We start from the raw sequence: 26,177 nt of genomic DNA on the forward strand, positions 1-26,177 counted from the left end.
GGCTGTATGCTTTGAACAAGCAGCCCAGGTGACTGTGACACCCCTGTTTGGAGAAGCCCACTTGGAGAAGCACAGTAATTTGAGCTGCATCTTCCAGGAGCAACTGCGTGTCCCTTAGGTCTTCTCAGACAGTCTCCGTTCCTTCTGCATCCTGTGTGTCCAGCACTGGGAGGTCCTGCAGAGCCTCCTCCAGATTTACCCCATGCCCAGCCTAGGTGTTCAGGAAAGATCCAGAAACTTTCCATTTGGGAACCAGTAGCAGCGTGGGGAAGAGGAAAAGAAAAGGGAAAAAATAAAGGAGGAACTGTCAACATCTCACCCCAGGAGCCAGCGGCTGCTGTATGTGACTTGATGAGAAGTGTGTTGTGGATAATTACTGCTCCATCCCACACGAGTTAGAAATAGGATATTTCTGAATATTCCTGTCAGAGGCGCACTGAGGTTTTAAGAACAGCAAGTAAACACAGACGCAGCAGAAATCATGACTCGGACAGAGCTTCCAGGGCGGGTTGAGCCTTGAGAGGCCAGGCACCTGGCCCCATAGCCCAGCGCCCAGCGCCCAGCGCCGCCCTGCAGGCCTTCCTGGCCTCAGAAGTCGGCGGTGCTCAGGCTGAGACGGCCTGCCCAGCAGCGTTACCAGCACACAGTAAGCCCCAGGTAAATGTGTCAAAGAAATATCTCAAACCATTTTGCCACCAGCAAAAATAATTTGTTCACTGGCTCTAGAGTGCCCCTGCATCTTCGTAGCAAAGATTTCATCCCATCCTAGGTAACTTGAAAACCCCAAACTGCGTTGGCTTCCCCACTCGACCCGACCTCTCCCCAAGTCGACCCCCACCCCAGCAAAATCAATTATTTCAAGGTCAGAACACAGACTGGTTGTGGCCCACATAGATGAGAAGCTGGGGCCACCAGGGGGCGCGCGCCAGCGCGATGGCCTCCTCTGTGGTGCCACCTGCATCGCTGGGGGCCGCCGGCAACATCATGACCAGAAAGAACAAGGCTCGAGCCTAGAAACAGCCCAGGGCTTAGAGACTGGCGTTGTGTGTTTGGGGCTGATTCCTCTTTCAGAATTGTAAGTCCTCCTAACCAGGGACGTCCTGCTAGGTGCTGTGCCGTGATGGGGCCACCATCCTGGGTTGCATGACACCACGCGGGATTAGAAGATGTGAATCCCTTCAGCACAGAAGTTGGAGGGTGCAAGTCACAAATCCTGCCCAGCTCACAGCTGTTCCCAGCTCCTCAAAGGCTCTTGCAGACTTCAGGAGTCCATTCTTTATTCTCTCTCATTACTGTGCCGCTTAAACTTTTTATCACAGTGCAGCAGATGTGCACAAAAGCTCACAGATTATAAGCAAACAGCTCAATGAGTTTTCACAAAGGGAGTACCCCACCCCCCACTCCGTGTCACTGGCACGCAGACCAAGAACAGACCCCAGCCAGCTTCCTCCACTCATTACACACAAAAGAGAACACTGCCCCAGCACCATGGGTTAGTTTTGCCTGTTGGTTTTTGTTTTGTTTTTTTAATATATACAAATGGAATCTATGAAAGGTGAAAGAAAGATGACAGAAGAGAAGGTAAAATATGGTTTAGGTAGGCAAAATTTTCTTAAAGAGAACACAAGAAGAAAAAATAAAATAAAAATAAAAAAACCAAAACCAGCAACAACAAAAAGAACACAAAAAGCACTCTGGTAGTTCATTTTATGTGTCCAGCTGGCTAGGCCATGGCACCCAGATATTTGGTCAAACACCCGTCTAGATGTTGCTGGGGAGGTATTTTGAGATGAGATTAATATTTAAATCAGTCAATTTTGGGTAACCCAGATGACCTTCCATGGTGTGGGTGGGCCACATCCAATCAGTTGAAGGTCTTAAGAGAAAAGACTGAGGTCCCCCCACAAAGAAGAAGAACTGCTGCCTCCAGACAGCCTTGGGACTCGAGCTGTGATGTCTACTCTTCTCTGGGCCTCCAGCCCGCCAGCCTGCCCTCCAGATTCCAGACCTGCCAGCCCCATGATGGAGCCAATTTCATGGAGTAAATTCCCCTCTCTCCCCTTCTTCCTCTCTCTGTAGCCGTATAGATGATAGGTAGGTAGGTAGACAGACAGACAGACATCCTACTGGTTCTGTTTCTTTGGAGAACACTAACAAATACAAATCCTAACCACATTTTTTAAATCAATAAATTAGACTGCATTAAAAGAGACAGTACAGGTGAGCCATTGCACGGGTGATGGCAGTTGCAATATATACTTGATAAAAATATAAAGTACCCCTACCGATCGAGAAAAAGAGAAATCACCCAGTTTTTATAAATGGGCAAAGAAAGGCATAGAAAAAGACCTTTTAAAAATGGGATATATCATTGACCCATAAGCACATGAAATGGTGTTCAGTTTCATTAGCCACAGGGTAATGTGAATTAAAACCATGATGTGAGATAAACACACCAGAATGTCGAAAAAGGAAGAGACAAAAGCAAGTGTTGTTCATTACACAAGTGTGTGGGTTGAATCTCCAAAACCATTCTGCTCGGAGGAACCCCAGGACACAGCAGTGATTGTCCTCATGGCCGTGGTTTATGGATATGAAGCAAAATCAGCAGAGGGAAAAGGTGTGGGGTGGGGTTCGGGGCACTAGGCTCAAGCTCCCAGAGTCCTCTCCCAGGGGAGTCCCACGGGATGCACTTCGTTCCCCCAAAACAAGACGCAGCATCATGAGTGAGGAATGGTCCCCAAGGAGGCTCACAGAGACCCAGCGCGGCGGTTTCTCACGGGGCCGGTCACACAGGCGCCTCTGCCTGGCACGGCCAACACTTCAGACTCCCTTCTGGAGAGCAGGTACTCGGCATAAACCACGTGTTTGCAGAGACAGTTTAGGGACAGGGAGCCCCCAAGACCAGTTCCAGATGCTGCTGAGGGCCTTTTCAAAAGACAGAACTCTCAAGTCTGCTGTGTTCATTCTTTTCCACCCCAAAGGGGAAAAGCCAGCCATATGTTAAGTTCTAAAGCTGCTCATTTGCATAGCCTAGAACCCCTGGGTGTACAATCCCCCCCACGGATGTACACCCAATAGCAACGTGTGCGGATGGCCACCCAAAGCAAGCAGAGGAACGCTGGAAGCAGTGTCATTAGCAAAGCCAACCCCGGAAACTACAGTTGACACCATGGCTGAGTCCTGGCTGCCTGGGGATGGAAAGAAGCAGGAGGAGATATTTTTGCAGGGTAGGGGGTGCAGTTTATGTGCGTACCTTGATTGTGAGCGTGGTTTCACAGGTGCGAGCCTATGTCGACATTTGCCTGATTGTATACTTTGACTGCGTAGAGTTTACTATCCTTCCATCACACCTCAATTAAGCCGTGACAATGGTTTGATCTCCTGTTTCCAGGACTGTCTGCATGGCTCAGGCAGCTTTTCCTGTAGGCAGTCAGCTCTTGCGTCTGTTCTCCTGAGACCTGTCTGTCCATCTCCCTCCCCATTTTCATTTTACGATGTTTGCTCTCTGTCAGCTGCCCCGTGTCATCCGTCACCAACATTTCTTCCCGGCCTGTCACTTGTCTTTCTAGCCCATTCATAGAGTCATTTACTAGAGGAGATTTTTGAAATAGTCACCGTAGTCAAATTTGTCCGTGTTTTTTTCTATTGGACTCTGAAGGCATCTGCGCTTACATACGTCCTGGGGTCCAGGAAGCTTTCAGAAATCTGTCAGCAATGAACAGAAGCTGGACGCTGTGCGGCCTCTGCTCTGAGCGGCCTTGTCTTCTAGATAGTTATGAATAAATTATGCGTATTATGAGTTCTCCTATGGGAGGGGGTCGTCCTGTGAGCGTTTAGTGATGTGCTATTCAAAAACCTTTTAATTGAAGTATAGTCATTTTACAGTATTGCATCAATTGCTGGTGCACAGCATAATGTTTCAGTCATACATACACATATATATATTCGTTTTCATATTCTTTTTCATTATGTGTTATGACAAGATATTGAATATAGTCCCCTGTGCTAAACAGTGGAAACTTGTTTATCTATTTTGTATATAGAGGTTAGTATCTGCAAATCTCATTTATCCTTTCCACCCCCTTTCCTCCTTGGTAAATGTAAGTTTGTTTTCTATGTCTGTGAGTCTGTTTCTGTTTTACAAAGAAATTCATTTGTATCTTTTTTAGATTCTACATAAGTGTTATCATATGGCCTTTTTCTTTCTCTTTCTGGCTTACTTCACTTAGAATGATGATCTTTAGGTCCTTCCATGTTGCTGCATATGGCATTATTTTATTCTTTTTTATTAGCTGAGTAGTATTCCATTGTGTATATATATCATAACTACTTTATCCAGTCATCTGTTGTCGATGGACATTTAGATTGTTTCCATGTCTTGGTTATTGTAAATAGTGCTGCTGTGAACACTGGGGTGCACATATCTTTTTGAATTAGAGTTCCCTCTGGATATATGCCCAGGAGTGGGATTTCTAAATCATATGGTAAGTCTATTTTTAGTTTTTAAAGGAATCTCCATACTGTTTTTCACAATGGTGCACCAAACTACACTCCCACCCTCAGCGTAGGAGGGCTCCCTTTTCTCAACACACTCTCCAGCATTGATTGCTTATAGACTCTCTGAGGATGGCCACTCTTGACTGGTGTGAGGAGGTGCCTCATTGTAGTTTTGACTTGCATTTCTCTGTGCTATTATTATGAATGAACTTTTTCGTTGTTGTGAATTACAGAAAATGGGAAAAAGCATCAAGTCACTTTGTGTCTAACAATAAAGACAGCGACCACATATTGCATGGTTATGATGAAGCAAGGTCCATGCAGGCAGAAGGCGGCATTGAACACGAAGAACTCATAGACTTCTCACACTATCCTCTGCAAAGCCAAACTTAGTCCTTCAGCACCTTCCACGTCTGTGCCTCCTCCAGGCTTTCCTATTTTAGTGAAAAACTCCAGCATCCCTCTAATTGCTCAAACTAGAAAATCTAAAGCCATCCCCAACCGCCTACTCCTGCAGCCCACAGACAAACCAGTGCCAGGTCCTGCCAAGTCACACTCTAAGATGTTTCTCAGACTCATCCTCCCCTGCCAATCCCTCAACTAAGCGAGCATCAGTTCTTGCTCAAATGACTCTTAATGGGTCTTCTTGCTTTCGTTCTTGCTCCCCTACAACCCTACCTTTATTTACACAGGACTCAGAATGACCCTTAAAATGTCAGTTGGATCGCAACCTTCAACGACTTACAATTCGTCAGTGAGTTTTCATCACTGAATCGTGTTGCTTGGACGGTGAAATCCAGATGCCTTAGCATGCTTTTTTCACTCCATTTTATTAACATTTTAAAACATTATGATATATACATGACATTAAATTTACCCTTTTGACCATTTTAAAATGCACCACTCAGTGGCATTACCCACATTCGCTTTGCTGTGCAACCATCCCGCCATCATCTGAACTTTCTCGTCTTCCCAAACTGAAACTCTGTCCCTGTGAAACACTCACTCCACAGCCCCTCCCACAGCCCCTGGCCCCCACCATCTACTTTCTGTCTCTGTGGATTTGATTCGTCTAAGGACTTCTTGTGAGTGGGATCAGACTGTACTTGTCCTCTTGTGACTGTCTTACTTTGCTTAGCCTGATGTCTTCAAGGTCCATCCACATTGTAGCATTGCTCCCACTTTGTTCTTGGCACCTTTCCCTATGCCCGGCTCATGGTAGGCTGACAAAAAGAGTTTAGTTAACATGAGTTAATGCAGTCCTCTCTTTCATAAATCTGGTTGCTTTCATGGGACAGTGGAACAAGCTATTTTTTAAATGTCCTCTTCTTGTGGGGAGGGTATAGCTCAAGTGGTAGAGTGCATGCTTAGCATTCACGAGGTCCTGGGTTCAATCCCCAGTATCTCCCCTAGAAATAAATAAACCTAATTACCTCCTCTCCCCAAAATAAAAAGTTAAAATAATACAATAACAAACAAAATATTTTAAAAAGTAAATAAATAAAATGGCCCCTCTCCCCATCTAAAAAAAATCAGTAATCAATTTTCCATCTTCATCTTACTTCATCTATTGGCAGCATCGACGTAATAACCAAATGATTCTGTTAAAATATGTTGGATCTGTCATATCTGTGATTAAAACTCTGCAATGGCTCCCATTTACCTCAAAGTCCTTTTGATGCCCTCTAAGGCTTTCCATGATCTACCTCCCTTTACCTCCAAATACAGCTCTCCACTTCACTGTGTTTTGGCCACACTGGCATTAGTGTACACTCCTGCCTCTGGGCCTTCATACCCTTGGGTCCTTCTGCATGGAGCACTTTACCTCCATATATCCACTTGATGACTTCTCCATGTTGAAGTCTTTGCTCAAATATCTCTTTCTCCATGAAGTCTACTTGAGCATTTTATTTAAAATAGCAACCCACCACCCAGCATTCTTGATAACCCTTACTGGGCTCTATTGTTTCAGGACACTTGTCACCTTCTGACATAACTTTATTACTTATTATGTTTATTAATTATTTTCTGTGTCTTCTCCTGGAACTTAAGCTCCAAAAGGGGAGAGATCTGCCTTTTGTTGATAGATGTCCTCCAAGAAAAGGCCTTGGCATATAGAAGGCAGAGATGTTGAACGGATAAAACTGCTTCTTAAGCCGACGGGAAGGGCAATAGCAGCGAGGACACTCTGAGAGGGACAGTCTCCCGTAGCAAATCGTTTCCTGTCGATGGCCAAGCCTCAATCCGAATGGGATTCAGCACCGGGGGGCCCCTGGACAGCTCTGGAAGCTAAACGCGGCCGGAACCCTTCCCCTAAGGTAGAGGTTTCCCGCCGGAGCTGCCCGGTGGCCGTACCCGCCGCTCCGTGGGAAGAAACCACTTTTCCGAGCCTGTAGGAGAGGTGGAGTCGCAGGGTGAGTGGCAGCCGTAGCAACCAATGGCTTGGAGAATTTGGTCCGCGGGGCTTGGGGTGGCCAATGGGCAGGGACGTGGGCGGAGCGTGGGCAGCGGCGCGCTGAGCTGGGGCTCCGCTGGGAGCGCGGCAGTGGGGTCCACATTGCGCGGCAGTTGAGTGCCAGGCGGCTTCGGCGGGCGGGCGAGGGCCCAGCAGAGGTACGTGCTGCCCGGGGCGGGGCTAGAGGCCTGGGGAGGGACCGGGCTGGGCGGCTCGAGGCCTGGCGAGCTCCATTGCCCGTTAGCCGAGGCCCGGCCGCGGCGCCCACCCTGGCTTTGCCTTTACATGCGATCTGTGTGATTTGCATCCGGCTCCCCCAGCGGAACGCGAGCTGTCTCTCCTTGGGCGGGCCCCCGGTGCAGGGCCAGGTATACAGAAGGCGTTCAATAAGTGATGAACGAAAGGCTGAGTGAATGAGCCCGTCCCCTCTGCCCAGCCCCATTAGCCCCCGGTTTTTGAGCGTCCAGGCCACCCTCAGCCCCACGCCACAAACGGGGGCATCCGGACACTCGGCAGGTATTTATTGGGCTCCGACTATGTACCTAGCTTTGGGCTGGGGAAGATAGACTCCCTAACCCCCGTGGAGGTTGCAGCCTAGGGTGAGTAAGGACGTTCAGTGACTTTATGTAGTTCTCCGTAGCACCAGTAATGCCAGAAAATCATGCCAGGGGGAGAGGTGGGAGATGGCTGCCCCAGTGACATCTGAGCTGACGGGGGTGCGGGCAGTGAGAACTGAAAGGCTGGGGAGAAAGCCCAGGGATGGGGAGCAGCCAAGGCCCCTCACACTAATGGTGACATTTTCAGGTCTAGGGTGAGATCTGCTTCGCTTTGGCTCACTGAGTCCTGTAAAGAGGTCCACATGCTTCAGCTCACCCATCTGTTCAGCCAGCACTCACTGAGCATCTGTTCTGTGCCAGGCCTTTCGGTAGGTACCCTTAAGGGATGCTGTTTAGGGCCGGGTCAGCCCAGGGGGGTGCTCCTAAGGGGTCCTGGAGGCAGTGACCTGAACGACCAGCATCCTTGGAAGGTTGCGGGAGAGAAGTGGTCCAGGCCGAGAGAACAACCTGCACAAAGGCCCTGAGGCAGGAACAGGCTTGGCATTTTAAAGACCACCAAGGCCATGTTTTATTTAATTTTAATGAACTCACACAGACCCACGTGGCTAGTGACTGCTGTATTGGACAGCACAGTCATGGAGAATTTTCTGTGGGAGGGAGATACATACCAGGCCAGAAATAGGGTGAAGGGCTGAGGGTGATGGGCATGGTCGTCAGAGCTGGTCACATAACCCATCCAAGCTGATGCGGGTGCCTCTGGTGTTCACAGTGGCTGGGCTGAGGCATGAGCCCCCGGCTGTGTGGCTGGGCCCCTTAGCGCGTCGCTGGACAGAGTGTGCGCCCACACATGGTGTGGCCCTGCAGTGACCGGTGACCGGAGCAGCCCGGGCTGCTGCCACGATGAAGTTGTTGGTGGCCAAAATCCTGTGCATGGTGGGTGTGTTCTTCTTCATGCTGCTCGGCTCCCTGCTCCCTGTGAAGATTATTGAGGCAGATTTTGAGAAGGCCCATCGCTCAAAGAAGGTCCTCTCACTCTGCAACACCTTCGGAGGCGGGGTCTTCCTGGCCACGTGCTTCAATGCTTTACTGCCGGCCGTGAGAGAGAAGGTAAGGCTCCCTGGGTGGTGGCTTCTTTTTTTTTTAATTGAGATATAGTTGGTGTATAATATTGTATAAATTATAGGGGTACAACAGCAATTCACAATTTTTAAAGATTATACACCACTTATAGTTATTATAAGCTACGGACTGTGTTCCCTGTGCTGTGTAGTAGATCCTTGTAGCAAACTTTTTAAAAAAATTTTTACTTATTTGCAGTGGGGAGGTAATTAGGTTATTTATTTATTTATTTTATTGGAAGTACTGTGGATTGAACTCAAGACTTTATGCATGCTAAGCACTCACTCTACCACTGAGCTATACCCTCCCCCCCCATTTATTTTACACATAATAGTTTGTACTACTTAATCCCCTACCCCTATCTTGCCCCTCCACCTTCTCTGGTGCTTTTCAACTCTGACTCTGAGCTTGGGTGCCTTGACACTCTAAGGGTGATGGGAAGTAGAAAATGAACTTGCTATGTGACTATGAGTTGGTTGCTTCTTGTCTCTGGGTCTTATCTGGTAAACAAAGGGTTGCACCTAACCGGGGGTTCCTAGCTAGTGGGCTTATCAGTCATTACTTGACCAGACCGCCCACCCCGGGCAGCATGCACTTTGTCCTGAAGCTGGCAGTTGTGGACTCTCTTCAGCTCCTGTAGTGATTAGCTACTGCTGCGTAACAAGTTATAACAAACTTAGCATCTTGAAACAACACATACATTACCGCACAGTTTCTGTGGGTCGCGAGTCTGGTCGCCACTTGGCTGGGTCTTCTGTTCCTGGCTCTTAAGATGCAGCAGTCAGGGTATCTGCTGAGCTATGGTCTCACCTCAAGGTTCACCTGCAGATGGATTGGCCTCTGAACTCATAGTTGTAAGGAGGGTTCAGTTCCTTTGTGGTTGTCACACCAAGGGCCCAGTTTCTCCCTGAATGTTGGCTGGGAGCCACCCTCAGTCACCGGCCAGGTGGGCCTCCCAACCATGTGGTTGGCTTTATCTACAGGCCCCATCCAGTGCCTGGACGTCTGACATTGAGGACTGTGAGGTGATGTGTTGGTGCTGTTTTATGCTGCTAAGCATATGTTTCTGGGCTACACAGCACAGGAAATTTGTACAGTTGGCATTGACAAGGCTGAGATCTGAGTCTTCTCTGACGCCTTCTGTGCCCCCAGGTCCCCCCATTTCCTGCATTTCCATGATGTCACTGTCCTGCCTCAGGCATGGACTGCTGCAGTGACCTTCCCCCTTCCTGTCCCCCTTCAGCACATGTGGCCTTCTCATGGTCAGTCCTCCCCAAACTACTTGGGTGCCACGCCCCTGCCCCGGGCTTCCTACACCTCAGCCGGAGTGCCTGCCCCAACCCTGGTCACCCCTCGGAGGATGGCACCGAAGCCCTGGCCGGATGCGTGTGCCTTGTCTTTCCCCCTTCACGCTCGTCCCTCTGGGGTCGGCCACGCTTCTCATGGGCACAGCAGAAGTAGGATGTTGCACAGATGAACAGACGGTTTCTCTACGGAAACACAAGCTTCTGCTGCAACAAGGCTTCCCATCCGGGGACGACTCTGCTCCTAGGGGACAGTGAGCCATGTCTGGGACATCTGTGGTTGTTAGGACTTAGGGGCCCTGGCATTGAGTGGGTAGGGGCAGAAATGCCGCTCTCAGCACTGCACAGGGCGCAGGATGGCCCGCAGAGGATGGCCTGGCCTCGTGTCAACACCTCCTCTCACAAGTTACAACAACCACAACATCACCAGACGCTGCAGTGTCCCCTGGATTGAGAAGTGCTCTGTGTGAGCACAGGTTGTAATGAAGGCCATGACAGGCAGGAGAGGGTGCTGTGCGCGGAGCGTTGGGGCACCTGGTCTGGGTAGAGCACTTGGAAATTATCTGTCAGTCGAGACCCAGGGCATGAGTGTCCACTGGCCACGAGTGAAATGGAGGAGGAACATTCTGGACAGAGCCAATGGCGTGTTCTGAGCCTCGGGGCTGGGAAGGGCTCAGTGTGTGCAAACATCCTTACGAGTCTGGGGACAAACAACCCAGGCTCTGGGCAGCCCATGCCCAGCTCACTGGCCAGCATCCAGAGCTCACTGTCCAGCGTGGCTGCCACCGCCATCCTGGTCAGTCAGCTTTCTGTGCCTTGGGATGAGATGCAACTCAACATGCGGGCCCTCAGCTGCACCGGCTACAGTTCAAGTCCTCATGGGCCGTGCGTGGCTAGTGGCTTCCATGTCACACAGCACAGATCGTCGGGGAAATTCCACTGGCATCAGGGCCAGAGGCCTGCTTGATGTCAGTCCTGGAGGCCACAGGTCCAAGATCAAGGTGCTGGCTGGGCTGGGCCTCCTGAGGCCTCTCTCCAGGCCCTGCAGGTGGCCCTCCTCTGGCTGCCTCTGCATGTGGTGGTCCCGGATGTCTCTTTATGTCTTATAAGGACACTAGACCTAGTGGATCAGGGCCACCCTAACAGCCTCCTTTTAACTGAATTGCCTCTTTAAAGGCCCTGTCTCCAAATATGGTTAGTTTTGCAGTACTAGGGGTTGGGAGAACTTAATATAGAAAACTTTTTTTGGGGGGACACAGATCAGCTCACAGCATCTCCATTTTATCTGTGAAAACCTTTCTTTCCAATGAGGTCACATTCTGAGCTTCTTGGCGGATGCATCCTTTAGGGGTAGCAGTGCAGCTCCTGGTATTTTGAAACTGGTTGACCTAGTGGACGTGACATGAGGCCAGTTCTCTTTCTCATAGAGTTGTTTCTTTTTTTTTTTAAATCCGTCAAGGATGAGCCCATCCCCCTCTCCTCAGCCGTGTATGAGTGGGGTCTTTCTGTGCTCTGCTCATGAACGGTGCTGTGCGATGAACCCTGCTGAGTGGGCTGCGGAGGGCCGGCCGCCGGCCTCTGAACCTCTCTCTGCCTCCCCTCCCCCTCCCGCGCCCTCTGCTCCAGCTGCAGAAGGTCCTGAGCCTCGGGCACATCAGCACCGACTACCCACTGGCCGAGACCATCGTGCTGCTGGGCTTCTTCATGACCGTGTTCCTGGAGCAGCTGGTCCTGACGTTCCGCAAGGAGAGGCCAGCCTTCATCGACCTGGAGACGTTCAACGCCAGCTCAGACGCGGGCAGCGACTCGGAGTACGAGAGCCCCTTCATGGGCGGCCCGCGGGGCCACGCGCTCTACGGGGCGCCCCATGCACACAGCCACGGGCTGAGTGTCCAGGAGCTGACGCGCTCCAGCCCGCTGCGGCTCCTCAGCCTGGTCTTCGCTCTGTCAGCCCACTCCATCTTCGAGGGCCTGGCCCTGGGCCTGCAGGAGGAGGGGGAGAAGGTGATGAGCCTGTTTGTGGGCGTGGCCATCCACGAGACGCTGGTGGCCGTGGCCCTGGGCATCAGCATGGCCCGCAGCTCCATGACCCTGAAGGACGCAGCCAAGCTGGCGGTCACCGTGAGCGCCATGATCCCGCTGGGCATCAGCCTCGGCCTGGGCATCCAGAGTGCCCAGGGCGTGCCTGGCAGCGTGGCCTCCGTGCTGCTGCAGGGCCTGGCAGGCGGCACCTTCCTCTTCGTCACCTTCTTTGAGATCCTGGCCAAGGAGCTGGAGGAGAAGAGCGACCGGCTTCTCAAGGTCCTCTTCCTGGTGCTGGGCTACGCTGTCCTGGCCGGCCTGGTCTTCCTCAAGTGGTGAAGGCCCCGCCTCCACCGGCCGGAGCCCCGCCCCGGCCCCGCCTCCCCAAGGGAGCGAGCTCCGCCCAGAGCCGCTGTCCACGCACAGAGGTGCTGCCCAGGACTGGGCTGTGCCCTGGATCCTACACCCCGAGCCTGGGGGCCCCGCTACAACTTTTACAATTACTCCTCTTAAAAGTATTTACCAAAGCTGTGTGGCCATGTCATCCTCTAGCCGGGGAATCGTTTGACTGGTATGTGAGGCAGGGCCAGACCCAGACCTTCCTCTCCCTGCACACCACGGTATGGACGAGGGCGGGAGAGGCCGACTGAGCTGCTGTTGGAGGCCCCGAGGCCTACCGTCCTGTGCACTCCTGGCTCCGGTGCCGACACCTTAGGCACCCTCAGCCTTTGCTACAGCCCCACAGCACGTGGCTGGTGCGCCCCCAGGGTTAGCAGAGGTTTCAGTGAGCGGTTTTCGAAAGGAGTTCCCCAGCGAGGAGCCTCTGGTCCACAATGAGCTGGGAGGCTGCAATTCCTGCCACCCGATGCTGCGCTTCTGGGAGGGCGAGGTCCAGGGGGCCTCAGGACTGCTCTCTTTTTCACTGCTTTCTATAAGGGCCCCTGCATGGGGAGGTTGCTCTCCAGGGTGCTGGGGCCACTAAGCATCCCAGTCCCCGGGGGCAACAGGGCCCCAGGGCAGGAAAGATGTGTGGGCAGTCCAGGGTGGCCCACACACCCAGGGTCTCCAGAGCAAGACGGCCTCCTACAGGCCGGGGACAGGGACCACGTGATGCAGCTCTCCCCACCAGACATGAATGAGACCAGACTCCCTCTGGGGGTGCAGGAACTGGGAGACCAACAGCCCTGTGCGGCTTTGCACCGTGGCAACAACCTCTGTTAACATAGTCCTGGCAACGGGTGCTGCCCCAGGGAATGAGCTGCAGCTGAGGGACCTTCCTGGGGGCTTCCCAGTGTCTGCCTCCCAGCTTGGAGGGGCGGCCTCCCCAGCTCTGTCCTGGGCAGTGAGGGCCTGCCCGTCACTCAACCCTTCCTACATCCACACTCCTCCACGTGGCTTCAGGCTGGACCAGGTGCGCACCCTCCTAGAATCCCCGATTTCCTTCCTGCCTCAACCCCAGCCCCTGCCCAGACCCACATTGCCCACACGCAGGCCATTTAAGCTCCCAGCAAGGAAAGCCCCACCCTCCACCTTAAGCCCTGGGTTTGTAAAGGCCTCCAGCCTGTGGCTCCGGCCTGGTGGGGGTTCTAGGGTCTTGTCCCAGGGGCACCCCGGGTGCTAGCCAGCCGCAGCACCGGGCACAAGAGCACACAACCCTGGCCCTGGCCCCCGCCTCCTTCCATGTTGCTGCAAGTCTCAGGAAGCAGGGCCATGTGTCCAAGGCCCCCATCTCTGCTCTGTTGGTCCCCCGCCCCGATGCTGTTGGAAGTAATTGGGCCTGCTTCCAGGAACTTCTGTATGATTTACCAGGACCCACTGTGAACCCCACATGGCCTGACCCTGTCCCTATGCTGGGAAAGTGACCTCTGTAGGTGTGGGAACTTCACATCCACCTTGTCCTAAACCCGGCATTGTTGGCGTCCGCCTGCACCCACATCACTCCACCTTTGCCTTGGTGGGCAGGGCACTCAGGACACTGGAGCCACCAGACTCCAGAGCCTGCCTTTAGCTGGGGGGACGTGGTCTCTGGAACAGAGCTGGGCGGGAACGAGGTGGAGACAGAGCATCCCACGCAGGAAGGCTCAGGGGCCCCTGTCCCGCCGAACCCAGCAGGAACCCCGCCGTGGGGGGAGAGCAGTCTGCTCCAAAGGTTCCCAGGTCATAAAGCACACACACAGCAGGGTCCTGACCCCCCAGCCATCAGCTTCTTGGAATGCCTTGGGGACACCACAAGCCTGTCCTCCCCTCAGTCCCCACACCCCCCTTCTTCCCCCTGCTGGAGCCTTCAAGGCCATGTTATCCCCCCTCACTGTAAGCCAGCTTCTGAACCAGGAGGAGTGCTCCCACACCAGCAAGGAGGGGAAACCCCAGTGCCCCCGCCTGCCACCCGTTTCCCTGTGTGCCTGCACCTGCTTGACCTCTTTGCCAGGCTTTGGCTCTAGGGTCCCACCAGCCCCAGCAAAACTGCTTCCAGGCCCCCTGGGGGTGCTGCGACCCCAAGAAGCTTGGGGGGTTGCACACAGGCTGTCTCCTGGCCCCCCAAGGCCACCCCTCTTGTCTGCTGTGGTCAGAGGAAAAGTGTCATCTCTGGGGTCTGCCTCCAGGGGCCATAGGGGTCATGGTGTCTCTTGGCTGGTTTCCGTCATCTCTCCCCACTTTGGGCAAGAATCAAAGTGTCTCCATGTGGGGGTAAGAAGATGCGTGGTTGTCCCGTCTGATGGAGGCCCTGGAGAAGCCAGCCTCACTGCTGAGGTCCCCTGGCCTGGAGTGGTCATATCTGGCCTAGACCAGGGTCAGCTGAGGCCATCTCAGAGGCTCCGTCCCCTCTCCGCTGACACGTGGTGACAGGAGCTCTGGCTGAATAAGACTGCGGGTTGGTCACAGCCTGAGGCCAACGACCATCCCTGTCGTCAGCCAGGAAAGCCTTCATGTATGTCTGTGCAACTGCACCATTAGGGATGTTTTGCTGCTTTGAGATTCTGCGTGCGTGTCCAAGGCAGAGACCGAGGAGAGGGAGGCGGACACCTGCTGATGGACTGTTTGACACTCTTGGCAAAGACCAGGCACAGCTACCTTCACTTGGATGAGGGTGTTCCCAAGTAGCACAAATGCCTTTCTGTGGAAAAAACAAAACTGCAAGCACTGCCTTTATCCAGATGTGCCCTGCTGGGTCAGGGCCACCCGTGGCCACTTGCTTGGCCCTGGACTTCCCTAGGCCTCAGCCAGGCAGACTCCCAGCAGCATGACTGTGGGAGCACAGGGTGGGGGCGCCATTCGGAGCCCTGCAGTGGGACGGCTGGTGTGGGTCTTGGGTCCTGTCCTCCGCCAAGCCTGTTGGAGTGTCGCCCTTCACCAGGGAGCCCCCGGCCCGGCCCCGCCGCCCTCCGCAGCGCCCCAGTGGCATGGAGACAGGGCTCACAGCACAGGCGACAGCTGGATGGAGTCGCCCGGGTTCCCCTCCCTGATCTGGAAACAAAAGAGGAGAAAATTAGGAGGCGGCACCCAGGCCTCTCAGATTGAATCAACTGTAATAACAGCGTGTCTCGGCTTCTGTTGTCTGCTGTTTGCGTTTCTGGTGGAGAAGTTATTAGTGTGGGGCTGGGCGGGGGAGCACCTCTTCCCAGCCTGGCTGAGTCCTTGGAGCCCTGAAAAGCAGGCGAATGGGATTGTGCGTCCCTGCAAGCACAGCGCCTCCCGACCTGCCCTGACTGCCAGCTCAGGACCCTCGGCCCTGCGGGAAGAGAGGGTGTGTCTCCCACCTGTCCCAGCCTGAGCTGTCTGTCATCTTGGGGACAGAGCCAGCAACTGACTCATCTGACCTTCTGAGAGCCTCCTGCAGGCCGGGACTAGGCCGGGACTCCAGCAGAGGGGGGCTGCTGCAGGGCGTGAGGGTGGTGGTGGGAAAACCCTAGAATTCTTGGGCCATTTAGGGTGCTGAGGCCAGACTGGGCTGGAGAAGAGAGACACCCCTCTCCTATCCCCAGCCTGACCCCCCAGGCCTCTGCAGCTCCTGGGGCAGAAGCAGCTGACCTGGCAGGCCGTGAAGTTCTGGACGCGGGCCGAAGTGACTGCTGTGTGCTCAGCCTGGCAGGAGAAAATGAGATGGGCAGGTGGGCCCTCCGGAGCCCCCGATTCCTCAGTGCCTGGGAGGCCCAGCTGAGGTGCCACATTTAGAGCAAAGGACATGGAAGGTTCACAGGCCCTCTCCCTCCAGGGACCGGGTGGGCCTCCCCCTGAGCTAGTTCGGGTCCAGCCGCTGAGGCGGACAAGCTGGCCCCTAAAACAGGGACCCTGTCGCCCAGTGCTGTGCCTGGCAGGATGTGAGCAGCGTTCCTGTCTGGGGGTGGGGCTGGAGAGTTTGCATTTCTACCAAGCTCCCAGATGATGCTGCCGCCCTGGTCTGGGGACCCTTTTGAGACCCACTGCCCTCCTCCAGGTCCCCCCCCCCCCAGCCCTGCTGGCATGGGAACAGGTCATCCTGGGAGGATTGGTGTCCTGGGTGCTGGGGGGTAAGGAGCGGCACCCCTGGCCCCACCCACTGGGTGCCAGGAGCAAACCCCCCCAAGGCATGACAACCATAGATGTCCCAGACATCTCCCAGTGTCCCCTGGGAGCAAGGTCACACCCAAGTGAGACCCCCCCCAGCCCCAGAACCTAAGACAGCTTGTGTCTAGTGTGACATGATAGATCAACACACATGCAGTAAGTGCCCTGGAGAGAAAAAAGCCAGATGAAGGGAGAGTCACAAAGGGAGGCAGGGACTATTTCAGCATTATGGTCAGGGAGGATATCTCTGAGGGCCTCACTGGAGTCAAAAGGTAGGGGAGAAGCTTTTCCAGCAGAGGGAGTGGCCTGTGCAAAGGCCCTGAGGTCTCCCTGCACATCACAGTCCTTTTCTGTGGCTGATCAAAGCTACCCTGGCTCTCTGTTAAAAGCTCCAAGCGTTTTTGGCAGGGGCTCATCTTGCCAACGATGAAGCCTTCAGTGACCCCACTCCTCAGAGGTGGTGATGACAATACAGCCCCAGGTGGAGGGGCACCTCAGGTCACCCATAGGTGCCAGGCAGGTGGCTTCAGGGAGGGACCAGCACCAGCATCTCCCATCGTAGGCTGGGGTCCAGCTCCCGCAGGTGCTGGTGGGCAGAATTTGGGCTCAGGATGCCAGCCCGTTCCTTTTTCCAAGGCAAACTGTGTTTTGACAAATGATCTTCTTATTTTTAAATGTTGATGCCAAACTTAAAAACAAACAGAAAACCTTTGTGGGCCAAACTGCATCTGTGAGAGGCCATGGCGCTCAGCCTCAACTTCGCTCACATAATTATATTAATCCAGGGGGGAAAGAAAGAGCAGAGCTGCCTTCCTCCCTGCACGGGGGGCCTGGAGAGCACTCTCCGGCCCTGGCCCAGAGTGGTGTGGGGAGGAGGCCCACAGGCTGCAAGGCCAGGTGAGGAGCTGGGATTTTGCAGGTAAGTGACTGCCCCTCTGCATTGAAGAGGACGCCTGCAGATCAGGGACGGGGACAGCCAGGTGTGTGTCTGCCAGGGACAGCAGGAAGGCTGGGTTGTGGCTTCAAAGCCTGATGGACCCAGGCTCCAGCCCCAGCCCAGCTTCTGCCTCCAGCGAGCCAATTCCTATCTCTGCGCTGGCGATACCCAGCACAACCCGCAGGGTCACGAAGGCCAGGGCTGCCACCCTTGTTTGGGGTGCTTGGGTGGGGATTGGGCCCCGTGCCCTGGGGAGAGTGAGGAGGAGATTTTGGGGCCGCCCTCCCCAGGCTCACAGGGCTGAGAGCTTGGCCTGGAGCTATAAATAGCAGCCGCAGAGTGGAACTGCTGCCTGCGCCCACGCTCCTACGCATGAGTCAGCCGGCTCCGGCCTGGGCTGGCGCCCGGAGGAGCCAGAGGGCTGGACAGAGGCCCGAGGCTGGGCCCAGAGCCGCCCATCACAGAGGCAGGCGGGCGGTCCGAGAGGGAGGGAGGGGTCTGTCGTCTCTAAGCGCCTGGGTGCTGGAAAGCCCCACAAGATGGATGCCATGTGACCCTGAGAGGCTAGACAACATGATCTACATTCACAGATGGGGAAACTGAGGCTCAGAGGAGTCCTCAGCTGGGACGTGGCGATCCAGACCAGAGTGTAGGACCTGTCTGCCCACGAAGCTGTCTCCATCTCTGGCTGAGAGCACTTTGGGATGCGGGGCCGGAGCCAGGCCACCCTCTGTGGTGCCCCATGGGGCCTAGGATAAGGCTGGAGGGAGCAGTGCCTGCAGGACAGCTCCAGGCAGCCGGGGTTGGACAGGGAACCGGGGCAAGCTCGGGTGGGGTCTGGAGGAGCTCGAACGCCAGGCTGAGAAGCTGTTTCCTGACCTGGAAGTCAGGAGGCCACCGGCGGCTTTGGAGTAGAGGAGGCTAAGCGGTGACCTCCAGGGTGGAAGGAGGGCTGGAGGGGCAATCCTGGGAGGCCAGGAAGGAGGCAGGTGGGATGGTCCAGGTGCAAGTGGCCGGGGGTGTAGCGGAGGGGCTGAATCAGAGGGAAATGGGGCCCTTCAAGCCCCAGAAGCAGATGAACCTCAGGGGACCAGCCTCTGCAGGAACCACTTGGTCTTGGGGGCAGTGCCCACATCGCCAAGCAAGCAGGAAGGATCTATCCCAGCCAGAACCACGGGGATGGTGGACCAGCAAGGTTCAAGGGGCCAAGAGCCAGAGGGGCCCTTGGACTCCAGCCCACCATCTGCTCACGCACCTCATGACGGGGAACTCACCACCTGACAAAGGGCCTCTTTCACCCTCCAGCTGCTCTGACCCTCCTTGTGGGGCCTTAGTGTCAGCCTCCCCATCAAGGGCACCTTCCTCTAACAGGCTTGGGCCCTGGGGCAGCCTCACACTCACCCCTGGTCCTGTTGCTGCTCCCCAAAGCCCCATCTTCTCTGAGATGCGTCTCTGACCTCTGAGTCTTCAGGAGTGAGGGGTGATGTTATCCTGTTAGCTTAAATGTGGACACACAGACATCAAATGCACAGATGCGTCCCAAAGGCAAACATTTATTCTTAGAGACAACTCCTCTTGGAGGAAGATAATGTTTTCCTACCAGAAAATTGCAAACCCAGACCCCTTGGCCCCCTTTGTTTACCGCTCGACCTTCAAATGCCCCTCCAGACTCTGCCTCAGTGGACTCCCCTTAGGGGCACAAGCCCACACCAAGTCCCACCCCTGCCGGGACGAAGGCCCTGGGATGGGGACCAGTCTCCAGGTACACCCCCTTGCCGCACGCCCCTTTGGACCACCTCTGCCTTCTCATACATCTGTTCATTCTGCCAGTGCACCCTCCCCCATGGGGGGCCCTGTGCTGGAACACTACCCCACCAACCCAAGGGTATCTCATTCTGCCCTCCAGTCTCCTTATTTGCAGTTCTGCTAACTGGCCCCTTCTCTTTTCTCCTGGGTGACCTGAGCTCTGCACCACTCTAGCCCAGCCGCTGGCTGCTGGGTGACCCTGGGATGCGCCAGCTTACTGGTGGATAACCCCAGTCCCACTGTGCCCCCGGCAGGACCGTGTGTACACCAGGTGGGGTGCCGGAGGTGTCCCAGCGGTGTCCTGGCGGGGGTGCTGGGCAGGGGCCCGGGGTGGGGGTCCAAGAGGAGCTGCACGCACGCGGCGGGGCGCGGGGTCGCGGTGACCTTGGCGGGGGGCGCGGGTCCCGGGGGAGGGGCGGAGCGCGGCGCCCGGCGGCGGGCGGGGACGGGCGGGGACGGGCGCGGGCGCGACGGCGGCGGCGGCGGCGGCGGCGGCGGCGGCGGCAGCTCGGGCGGGCGGCGGCGGGCGTGCGGGGGGCGGCGGCGCCGGAGCGGACACGGAACCGGCCAGCAGCAGCCGCGGCGGCGCCGCAGGGACGAGCGCCCAGGTAGGTGGCTGGGGCGGGGGGCCGGGGCGCCGGGGCACGCTGCATGCCCCCTGGAGGCCCGCGGGTCCTTTCCCTGAGCGCCCCTCCTTTGTCCGAGCCCCACCCTCCTCCCCCACGCCGAGCCCTCCGCCGGAACCCCCTCCCCAGCCCGGCGGGTCCCTGGCCCGGCCGTCCTCCGCGCGTCCACCTTGGACAGCTCCCTCCCTGCCGCCCCCCTCCGCCCACCGTACTAACGGGGAGCTCTTCGGCCGAGCCAGCCCCTCCTCCGGCCCACCGCAGCCTCACTCTCCGTCCGCTCTCAGGGCCACTTCACGAGGAGTCAGGTGGGCCTTGGGCCCGTCTGCCCCCACCACACATCCCCTTCGTCCTCCCGCTCCCTCAGCCAAGCCAAGCCGCTCACCCAGGAGCCCCTCCCCTGGTGGGCTCCCCCTCCCCCACCAATTAGATCCTGCTTGGGCCGAGGGGAGCCCATGGGCTGGCCCCCGGGGTGTCCCTCCCCTCCCACAGGCCTCCTAGAGCAGGCCCTGGCTCATCAATCCCCCACTGGTCAGGGGATCCCTAGGTCAGAGTCTGGGGCAGGCCTCCTGTGCCCCCAGGCCCTCCCCTGCCTGGGTCAGGGCCTGCTTTCTTGCACCTGAGGTCGCTCCAACCTCCTGGCAGCACTGGGCTCCGGGGACCCAGGATGGGGAGGTTTGTCTGGCCCGGGAGTCTCAGGATGGTCGGCTTTGCACAGCAGAAGGACTCCCAGTTTTGTAACCAACCAGGGCTGGGTTCAAATCCCTCTCTGCTCTGCCACCTCCCTGCTGTGACCTTGAGCCCATGCCACCCCCTTTTGAGCCTCAGTGCCCACAACCCCTCCCCCTCCCCCAGCCCATGGGAGGAGAGGGTGGGATTCAAACAGCACCCGGTGGGTTCCCAGCATGGGCTTGGGGGTTATTGAATGAGGGCTCCTAGTCGGGGGTCCCCTCCTGGAAGACACCCTGCTGAAGTCCTGGAGCCGTGCCTGGGGGTCTGCGCCCAGAGCAAGGTGAGCACTGGGTCTGGGGCGGCAGATTGGATGGTGACCAGCCAGCCCAGGTTCCCCAGCCGGTCACAGCACTGCCTGGCTGCACACTGGTGTGCCCGCTTCTCGGAGTGCCTGCCCAGGAAAGGGCAGTGACTGCAGAGCAGACTGGCAGCCCTGCCAACCCCCCAACCTCCTCCCAGGCTGTGCATGTCACCGATGTGCCTACTGGTCCGCAGTGAGTTAGAACTGCTAAAGCTCCCTCCCGCAAGTTTGCTGGGCACGTTACTTGTTGGGTACCTGTCGGCCATTACCTTCATCGTACGTCTTTTTCTAACAAACCTGATACTTTAGATTGGTCAGAACACGACTTCCCATCCCACCACCAGCCAAGTGCCTTGTACACTGGGCCCTTATCATGTCCGTCTTCACTGAGGACACCTAGGCTCGGGGACACCGTTGACTTGCCTGGGTTTTCACTGCCAGGCTCACACCGTCGCATCTGGCTCACACTCCCGCACGCACACCTGCGGGAGGCGGCGCGGCCAGGGTGCAGTCTTGCCCTCTCTTCTCCCTCCCGCCAGAGACACCCCCCACCCCCCCGCCCATGCTGAAGGACCCTCAGAGCTGGCTGAGGAGGAGGCATAGAAGGGGTCTCTCATGTTTCTGTAAATAAGGACACAGATGCTGGGGACAGACCTCTGGCCTTCCCACCCCCAGCCCCCGGTTTTCCCCCACCTCCATCAGTTCAGGATCTGCTCTGCTGTGTGACCTCCTGAGGTTACTGGACTTCTCTGAGCACAGGGGAGGAAAGAGAGGAATTCTGTTGAATCCCTCTCCCAGGGGATTCTGTTCCTACAGACACATCAGACCCGAACAGGAGGCCAGGGCGGGCCAGACCACAGCCTGGGTTTGGCGTTCAGGGAGTGGGGCTTTTTCTCTTGAGGCTAACTTTTAGTTTCCTCATCTACAGCCTGGGCTGCTATGGGAAACCTCCTTTGAGATTTGCAAATTCTCTGACCTCCAGCCCCAGGATCACACTTCCAGGATGAGAGCAGAGAGGGGAGGGGAGCAGTTTTAAAATGCTGGTTCCTAGGGCTGTGGCCCTGGACCAAAGGGTTCATCAATTCCAGGGGTGAGGCCCTGCAATCTGCATCTTAAAGACACCCCACCACACAGCTCCCCTGAGGTTTAGGAGCCTCTGGGCTGGGGGGTTGAGCAGGGAGCCTGCGATTGTTGGAGAGAGGCCCCGTTTTACTTATTCTGCAGAGGAGAAAACTGAGGGTCAGGGTGGCAAATGAATGTGCCCAGGTCACAGAGCCAGGCCTACTGGGAAGAAAGGAAAAAAAAAAAAAGCTGGTGCTGCCTATGGGAGGGCGTAGGGGAGTGTGTAGGTGGAGAAAGGAGTTGGAGGGCACCCCATGCTGGCATCTCCACAGCTCTTCCAGCCCAGAATCCCCCCATCTCCTCCCAGATTTCGTTTCAAGGGAAGCAGGCAGAGGGGGCTGGCTCCAAGCCTACATGCAGGACAGAACTACAAAGTCTGGCAAATCCACCAGGGAAGTCTTCCCTGGGGCCACAAGAGAAATGCCGCCTCCTCCAAGAAGCCGCCCCTCCCATCCCCTCCCTCCCTACAAGTGGCCTTTGCGTCTGACACTCCTCTCTGTGCAGGGTTGGTCCGGGGTTCTAGCAGCCCGCGCGAGCCCTCCCGGCCCCGACCCCCTCCCCCACGCAGAAGATGCCTGAGCAGAGCAACGACTACCGAGTGGTGGTGTTCGGGGCAGGCGGAGTGGGCAAGAGCTCGCTGGTGCTGCGCTTTGTCAAGGGCACGTTCCGGGACACCTACATCCCCACCATTGAGGACACCTACCGGCAGGTCATCAGCTGTGACAAGAGCGTGTGCACGCTGCAGATCACCGACACCACGGGCAGCCACCAGTTCCCAGCCATGCAGCGGCTATCTATTTCCAAGGGCCACGCCTTCATCTTGGTCTTCTCCGTCACCAGCAAGCAGTCGCTGGAGGAGCTGGGCCCCATCTACAAGCTCATTGTGCAGATCAAGGGCAGCGTGGAGGACATCCCGGTCATGCTGGTGGGCAACAAGTGTGACGAGACGCAGCGGGAGGTGGACACCCGCGAGGCACAGGCCGTGGCCCAGGAGTGGAAGTGCGCCTTCATGGAGACGTCGGCCAAGATGAACTACAACGTCAAGGAGCTCTTCCAGGAGCTGCTCACGCTGGAGACACGCCGGAACATGAGCCTCAACATCGACGGCAAGCGCTCCAGCAAACAGAAGAGGACAGACCGCATCAAGGGCAAATGCATCCTCATGTGAGCCCAGCGCCCCGTGTAGGCGCCCCGCTGCCCTGGCCCAGGCCTCCCGGTGGTCCTCCTCCTCCTCCCCTCTCCCTCTCATCTCTCCCACTTCTCTTCCTTCCTCCAGCATCTCTGGCGAGGAACCTGAGGCCCCAGTGAGCCCATGGCAGACCTGGGACTCCAACCCGGCTCTGTCCCACGGCTCTGCCTTCCTCCCCACCATCTTTGCTCCCCATCCTGTCTGTACCCCCAAAGCCAAGTGCTGGAGGTGGCCCCCTTGATCTGCACATGGGAAAATGGGGAAGCTCCCTGTCCCCGTCAGAAATGAAGATGCTGGTCATGGTGTCTCCGAGGACCCTCACCTCTGACCCCTTCCCTTGGGCACCCTGAGCCGGACCTGCACCCTGCCCCTCATTAGATCACTGTGACCTTGATGGGGAGAAGGGAGTGGAAATGCACATAGACTTCAGACTTTATTTTCTCCTATTTGGTGTTTAACATCCACCCCCTTTCATCCCTCGTGGCCTCCGGCCTGTGCCTCCCCCCCCAGGTTCCAGACCACCCCCTTCACCCTCAGTCTCCACAGCTTGGTGGGATCCTTGTGGGCTGGGTCTCCGGCTGCCAGGCAATAACCGCAGGGCCCACAGCAGTGCTCCACCGGCCCGGAGTCCCACTCCTCACCCGGCCTGGGCCTGGGGGCAGGCAGGGGAGGCCCAGGACTAGCCGATGGCCACAGCACAACTCCAGGGGACTGTCCGGAGCGAATATGGAGGAGCTTCCCAACCACAGCGCGCAGACAGAGATGGGTACAGCTTGTCACCACTGAGCCGGGGCAGGGACCCGAGGTGCTGGGGGTCGTTGGAGGCAAACCGTTGCCCGGCCTGCTTCCTCCCTCCTCTTGGGCCCCGGGGGGGACCGCCCAGGAATGCGGGTGTCCTGGAGTCAGGATGTGTCCACCACAGTGAGATTCTAAGTGTTTCTGTGAGAGTGTCTAGATGATGCCACACCGGTGGGACCTGGGACAAGTATGAAGGTGCCCTATAGGCCTGGGTGGCAGTGTGGCAGTGGTGGAGGGGGTCTGGGATGACGTACTGGGCACCTCAGTGTGCTGGGCGGATGGCTTGTGTCTAAGCTTGTGTGGGGGCCCCTGTGTGTGTGTGTGTTTGTGTGACAGTCAATGTGTAGTAACAGTGTAGGGTGAACATAGGGGCAGGTCATGTGGTTGCCAACAAGACTGGACACTTGGGATGTGTGAGCCTTTGCACCCGCGAGAATACGACCGTGAGCAGCTGCATTTTGGGGGGGGGGTGATGTGATTTAGCGGGGATCCTCTGTAGGCTTGTTGATCCTGCCTGTCTGAGGCACACTGCGCTGGCTTCACTCTGGAGCGAGGTGGCTCTCAGCTCACCACCTGTATGCATCAGCCGTTGCTAGGCGACACGCAACCACAAACTCGGCAGCTCGAAACAGCATACGTGTATGCTCTCAGCACAAGGCAGTGATCAGTACCGCCGAGCTGTGGTCTCATCCGAAGGCCTGCCTGGGGAAGGATCTGCATCGCGGCTCACGTGCTTGTGGGCAGCATTCAGTTGCCTGCGGTCTTAGGACGGGGGCTCAGCTGCCTGCCTTCTGGGCCTCTCCCTGGGGCTACGGGCAGCACTGGTGTCACTAGGCATCAGGAAGCTAGATGCGTGTGTGGTAGAGAGGCCACGGGGCTGTAGCCAGGTGACCACGCGCTTTGTGTAGGCAAGAGAGACTGTTTGTGTCCATCTTGGTAGCAGTGTATTTTCTCCCCTCTGTGTTTGTGGGGCTTTTCATTCCTCAAATATTTACTGGGCACGCTGTGTGTATATGTGCACGTGCATGCGTGTGTCCCCACCTGGCGTGTGGACAGGCCCTCAGAAGAATTGGTAGCATCTTATCTAAGCACAGCTGAGTACCTTTATCCTGATGGGTCCAGGACCCACCAGCAACTGGTGTTGGCCCCTCCCCACTGAAGGTGCCGGAGAAAGTGGGGCTGGGCAGGGACCATTCTCAGGGACACACCCTGATAGCACAATCTCCCTGGGGCCCTGCCCACCTCCAGGCCTCTGCTGCCCTAGGCCCTGCCCTGACCCTGGAGGAGAGAGGGGTTCCGCAGCAGGAGAGGACCAGGGCCCCCCCCCAGCTGTTGGCCCGTCCTGCCTCGGCATCCCTGGGTCTGGTGACCGTACCAGGCCATGCTTGTGTGCCCCTGCCCCCTCCCCCTCGCATGTGGGTGCCCCAACTCCCCATTGTGGGGTCTGTGTAACATTCCCTCTAGAAATAGTCTTCCTGCAATAAAGACGTGGATCCTGCCTCCTGCACCAGTGTGCCTTCTTTGGGGTGGGGAGGTCAGCTGGCCACCTGCAAAGGATGGGAAGTGAGGGATGGGTCTGTGAGAAGAGTTTGGACTTTTGTAAGGGGGACTCTTGGGCATCGTGGGAACATTTCAGGGCCCCTCCCACGGAGCCCCCGCAAGAAATCTCACAGGCCCTGCCAGACCCTGTACTTACTAGAGCCAGTGGAAGGCATCATGCAGGCACTATGAGCCCCATATTACTTGAGGGGAAAACTGCAGGGCCTCAGTTTTCCCATCTGCTAAATGGCTCAGGGCGGGATTTGCAAATTTATAAGCAAGGCTGGGACTAGGGTGAGGAGAGCAAGGTACTCTCCTGCCACCGGTGCCAAAATCTTAGACGTTCAGTTACGTTATTTTAATGCAATATTTAATGCAAAGGAAGCCATGATGAACAAAACATAAATATTTGAAATAAAGACAGGATCTGACAGGGCCAGGGGTAGGGAAAAGCAAGGGAATTTGTTTGCATAAGTGCAGAACCAGATCTTGTTTTTCTTTACAATTCTGATATTTTGTTCATCATGGATTATTTATGTATTTATTTTGAAATTTTAACCTACGGCATTAACATAGTGTTTATCTTGATAGTGAGTGCTTTTATTTGTTTTGGGACACCCCACATGCC

At 56.2% G+C, this 26,177-nt stretch overlaps 2 protein-coding genes across 2 annotated transcripts; both read left to right on the forward strand.

Moving 5' to 3' along the window:
* Positions 1-6,980: 6,980 nt before the first annotated feature.
* Positions 6,981-15,504, forward strand: SLC39A3 (solute carrier family 39 member 3). The gene is made up of 4 exons (XM_010966671.3): positions 6,981-7,113; positions 7,760-7,880; positions 8,282-8,619; positions 11,562-15,504. Exons 3-4 carry the CDS (start codon positions 8,413-8,415, stop codon positions 12,294-12,296), a joined length of 942 nt encoding a protein of 313 aa, XP_010964973.1. The 5' UTR covers positions 6,981-7,113; positions 7,760-7,880; positions 8,282-8,412; the 3' UTR covers positions 12,297-15,504.
* A 4,216-nt stretch (positions 15,505-19,720) lies between these two features.
* DIRAS1 (DIRAS family GTPase 1) lies at positions 19,721-25,508 on the forward strand. Its single transcript, XM_074351184.1, has 2 exons — positions 19,721-19,853; positions 22,528-25,508. Exon 2 carries the CDS (start codon positions 22,595-22,597, stop codon positions 23,189-23,191), a length of 597 nt encoding a protein of 198 aa, XP_074207285.1. The 5' UTR covers positions 19,721-19,853; positions 22,528-22,594; the 3' UTR covers positions 23,192-25,508.
* Positions 25,509-26,177: the final 669 nt, after the last annotated feature.

Source organism: Camelus bactrianus, chromosome 22 (assembly GCF_048773025.1).
Source record: "Camelus bactrianus isolate YW-2024 breed Bactrian camel chromosome 22, ASM4877302v1, whole genome shotgun sequence".
Classification (NCBI taxonomy): Eukaryota; Metazoa; Chordata; class Mammalia; order Artiodactyla; family Camelidae; genus Camelus; species Camelus bactrianus.

Coding starts and splice junctions, on each gene's coding strand:
- SLC39A3 (XM_010966671.3), top strand. CDS start 8,413: ATGAAGTTGTTGGTGGCCAAAATCCTGTGCATGGTGGGTGTGTTCTTC. Junction 8,620..11,561: donor TGCCGGCCGTGAGAGAGAAG/GTAAGGCTCCCT, acceptor CCTCTGCTCCAG/CTGCAGAAGGTCCTGAGCCT.
- DIRAS1 (XM_074351184.1), top strand. CDS start 22,595: ATGCCTGAGCAGAGCAACGACTACCGAGTGGTGGTGTTCGGGGCAGGC.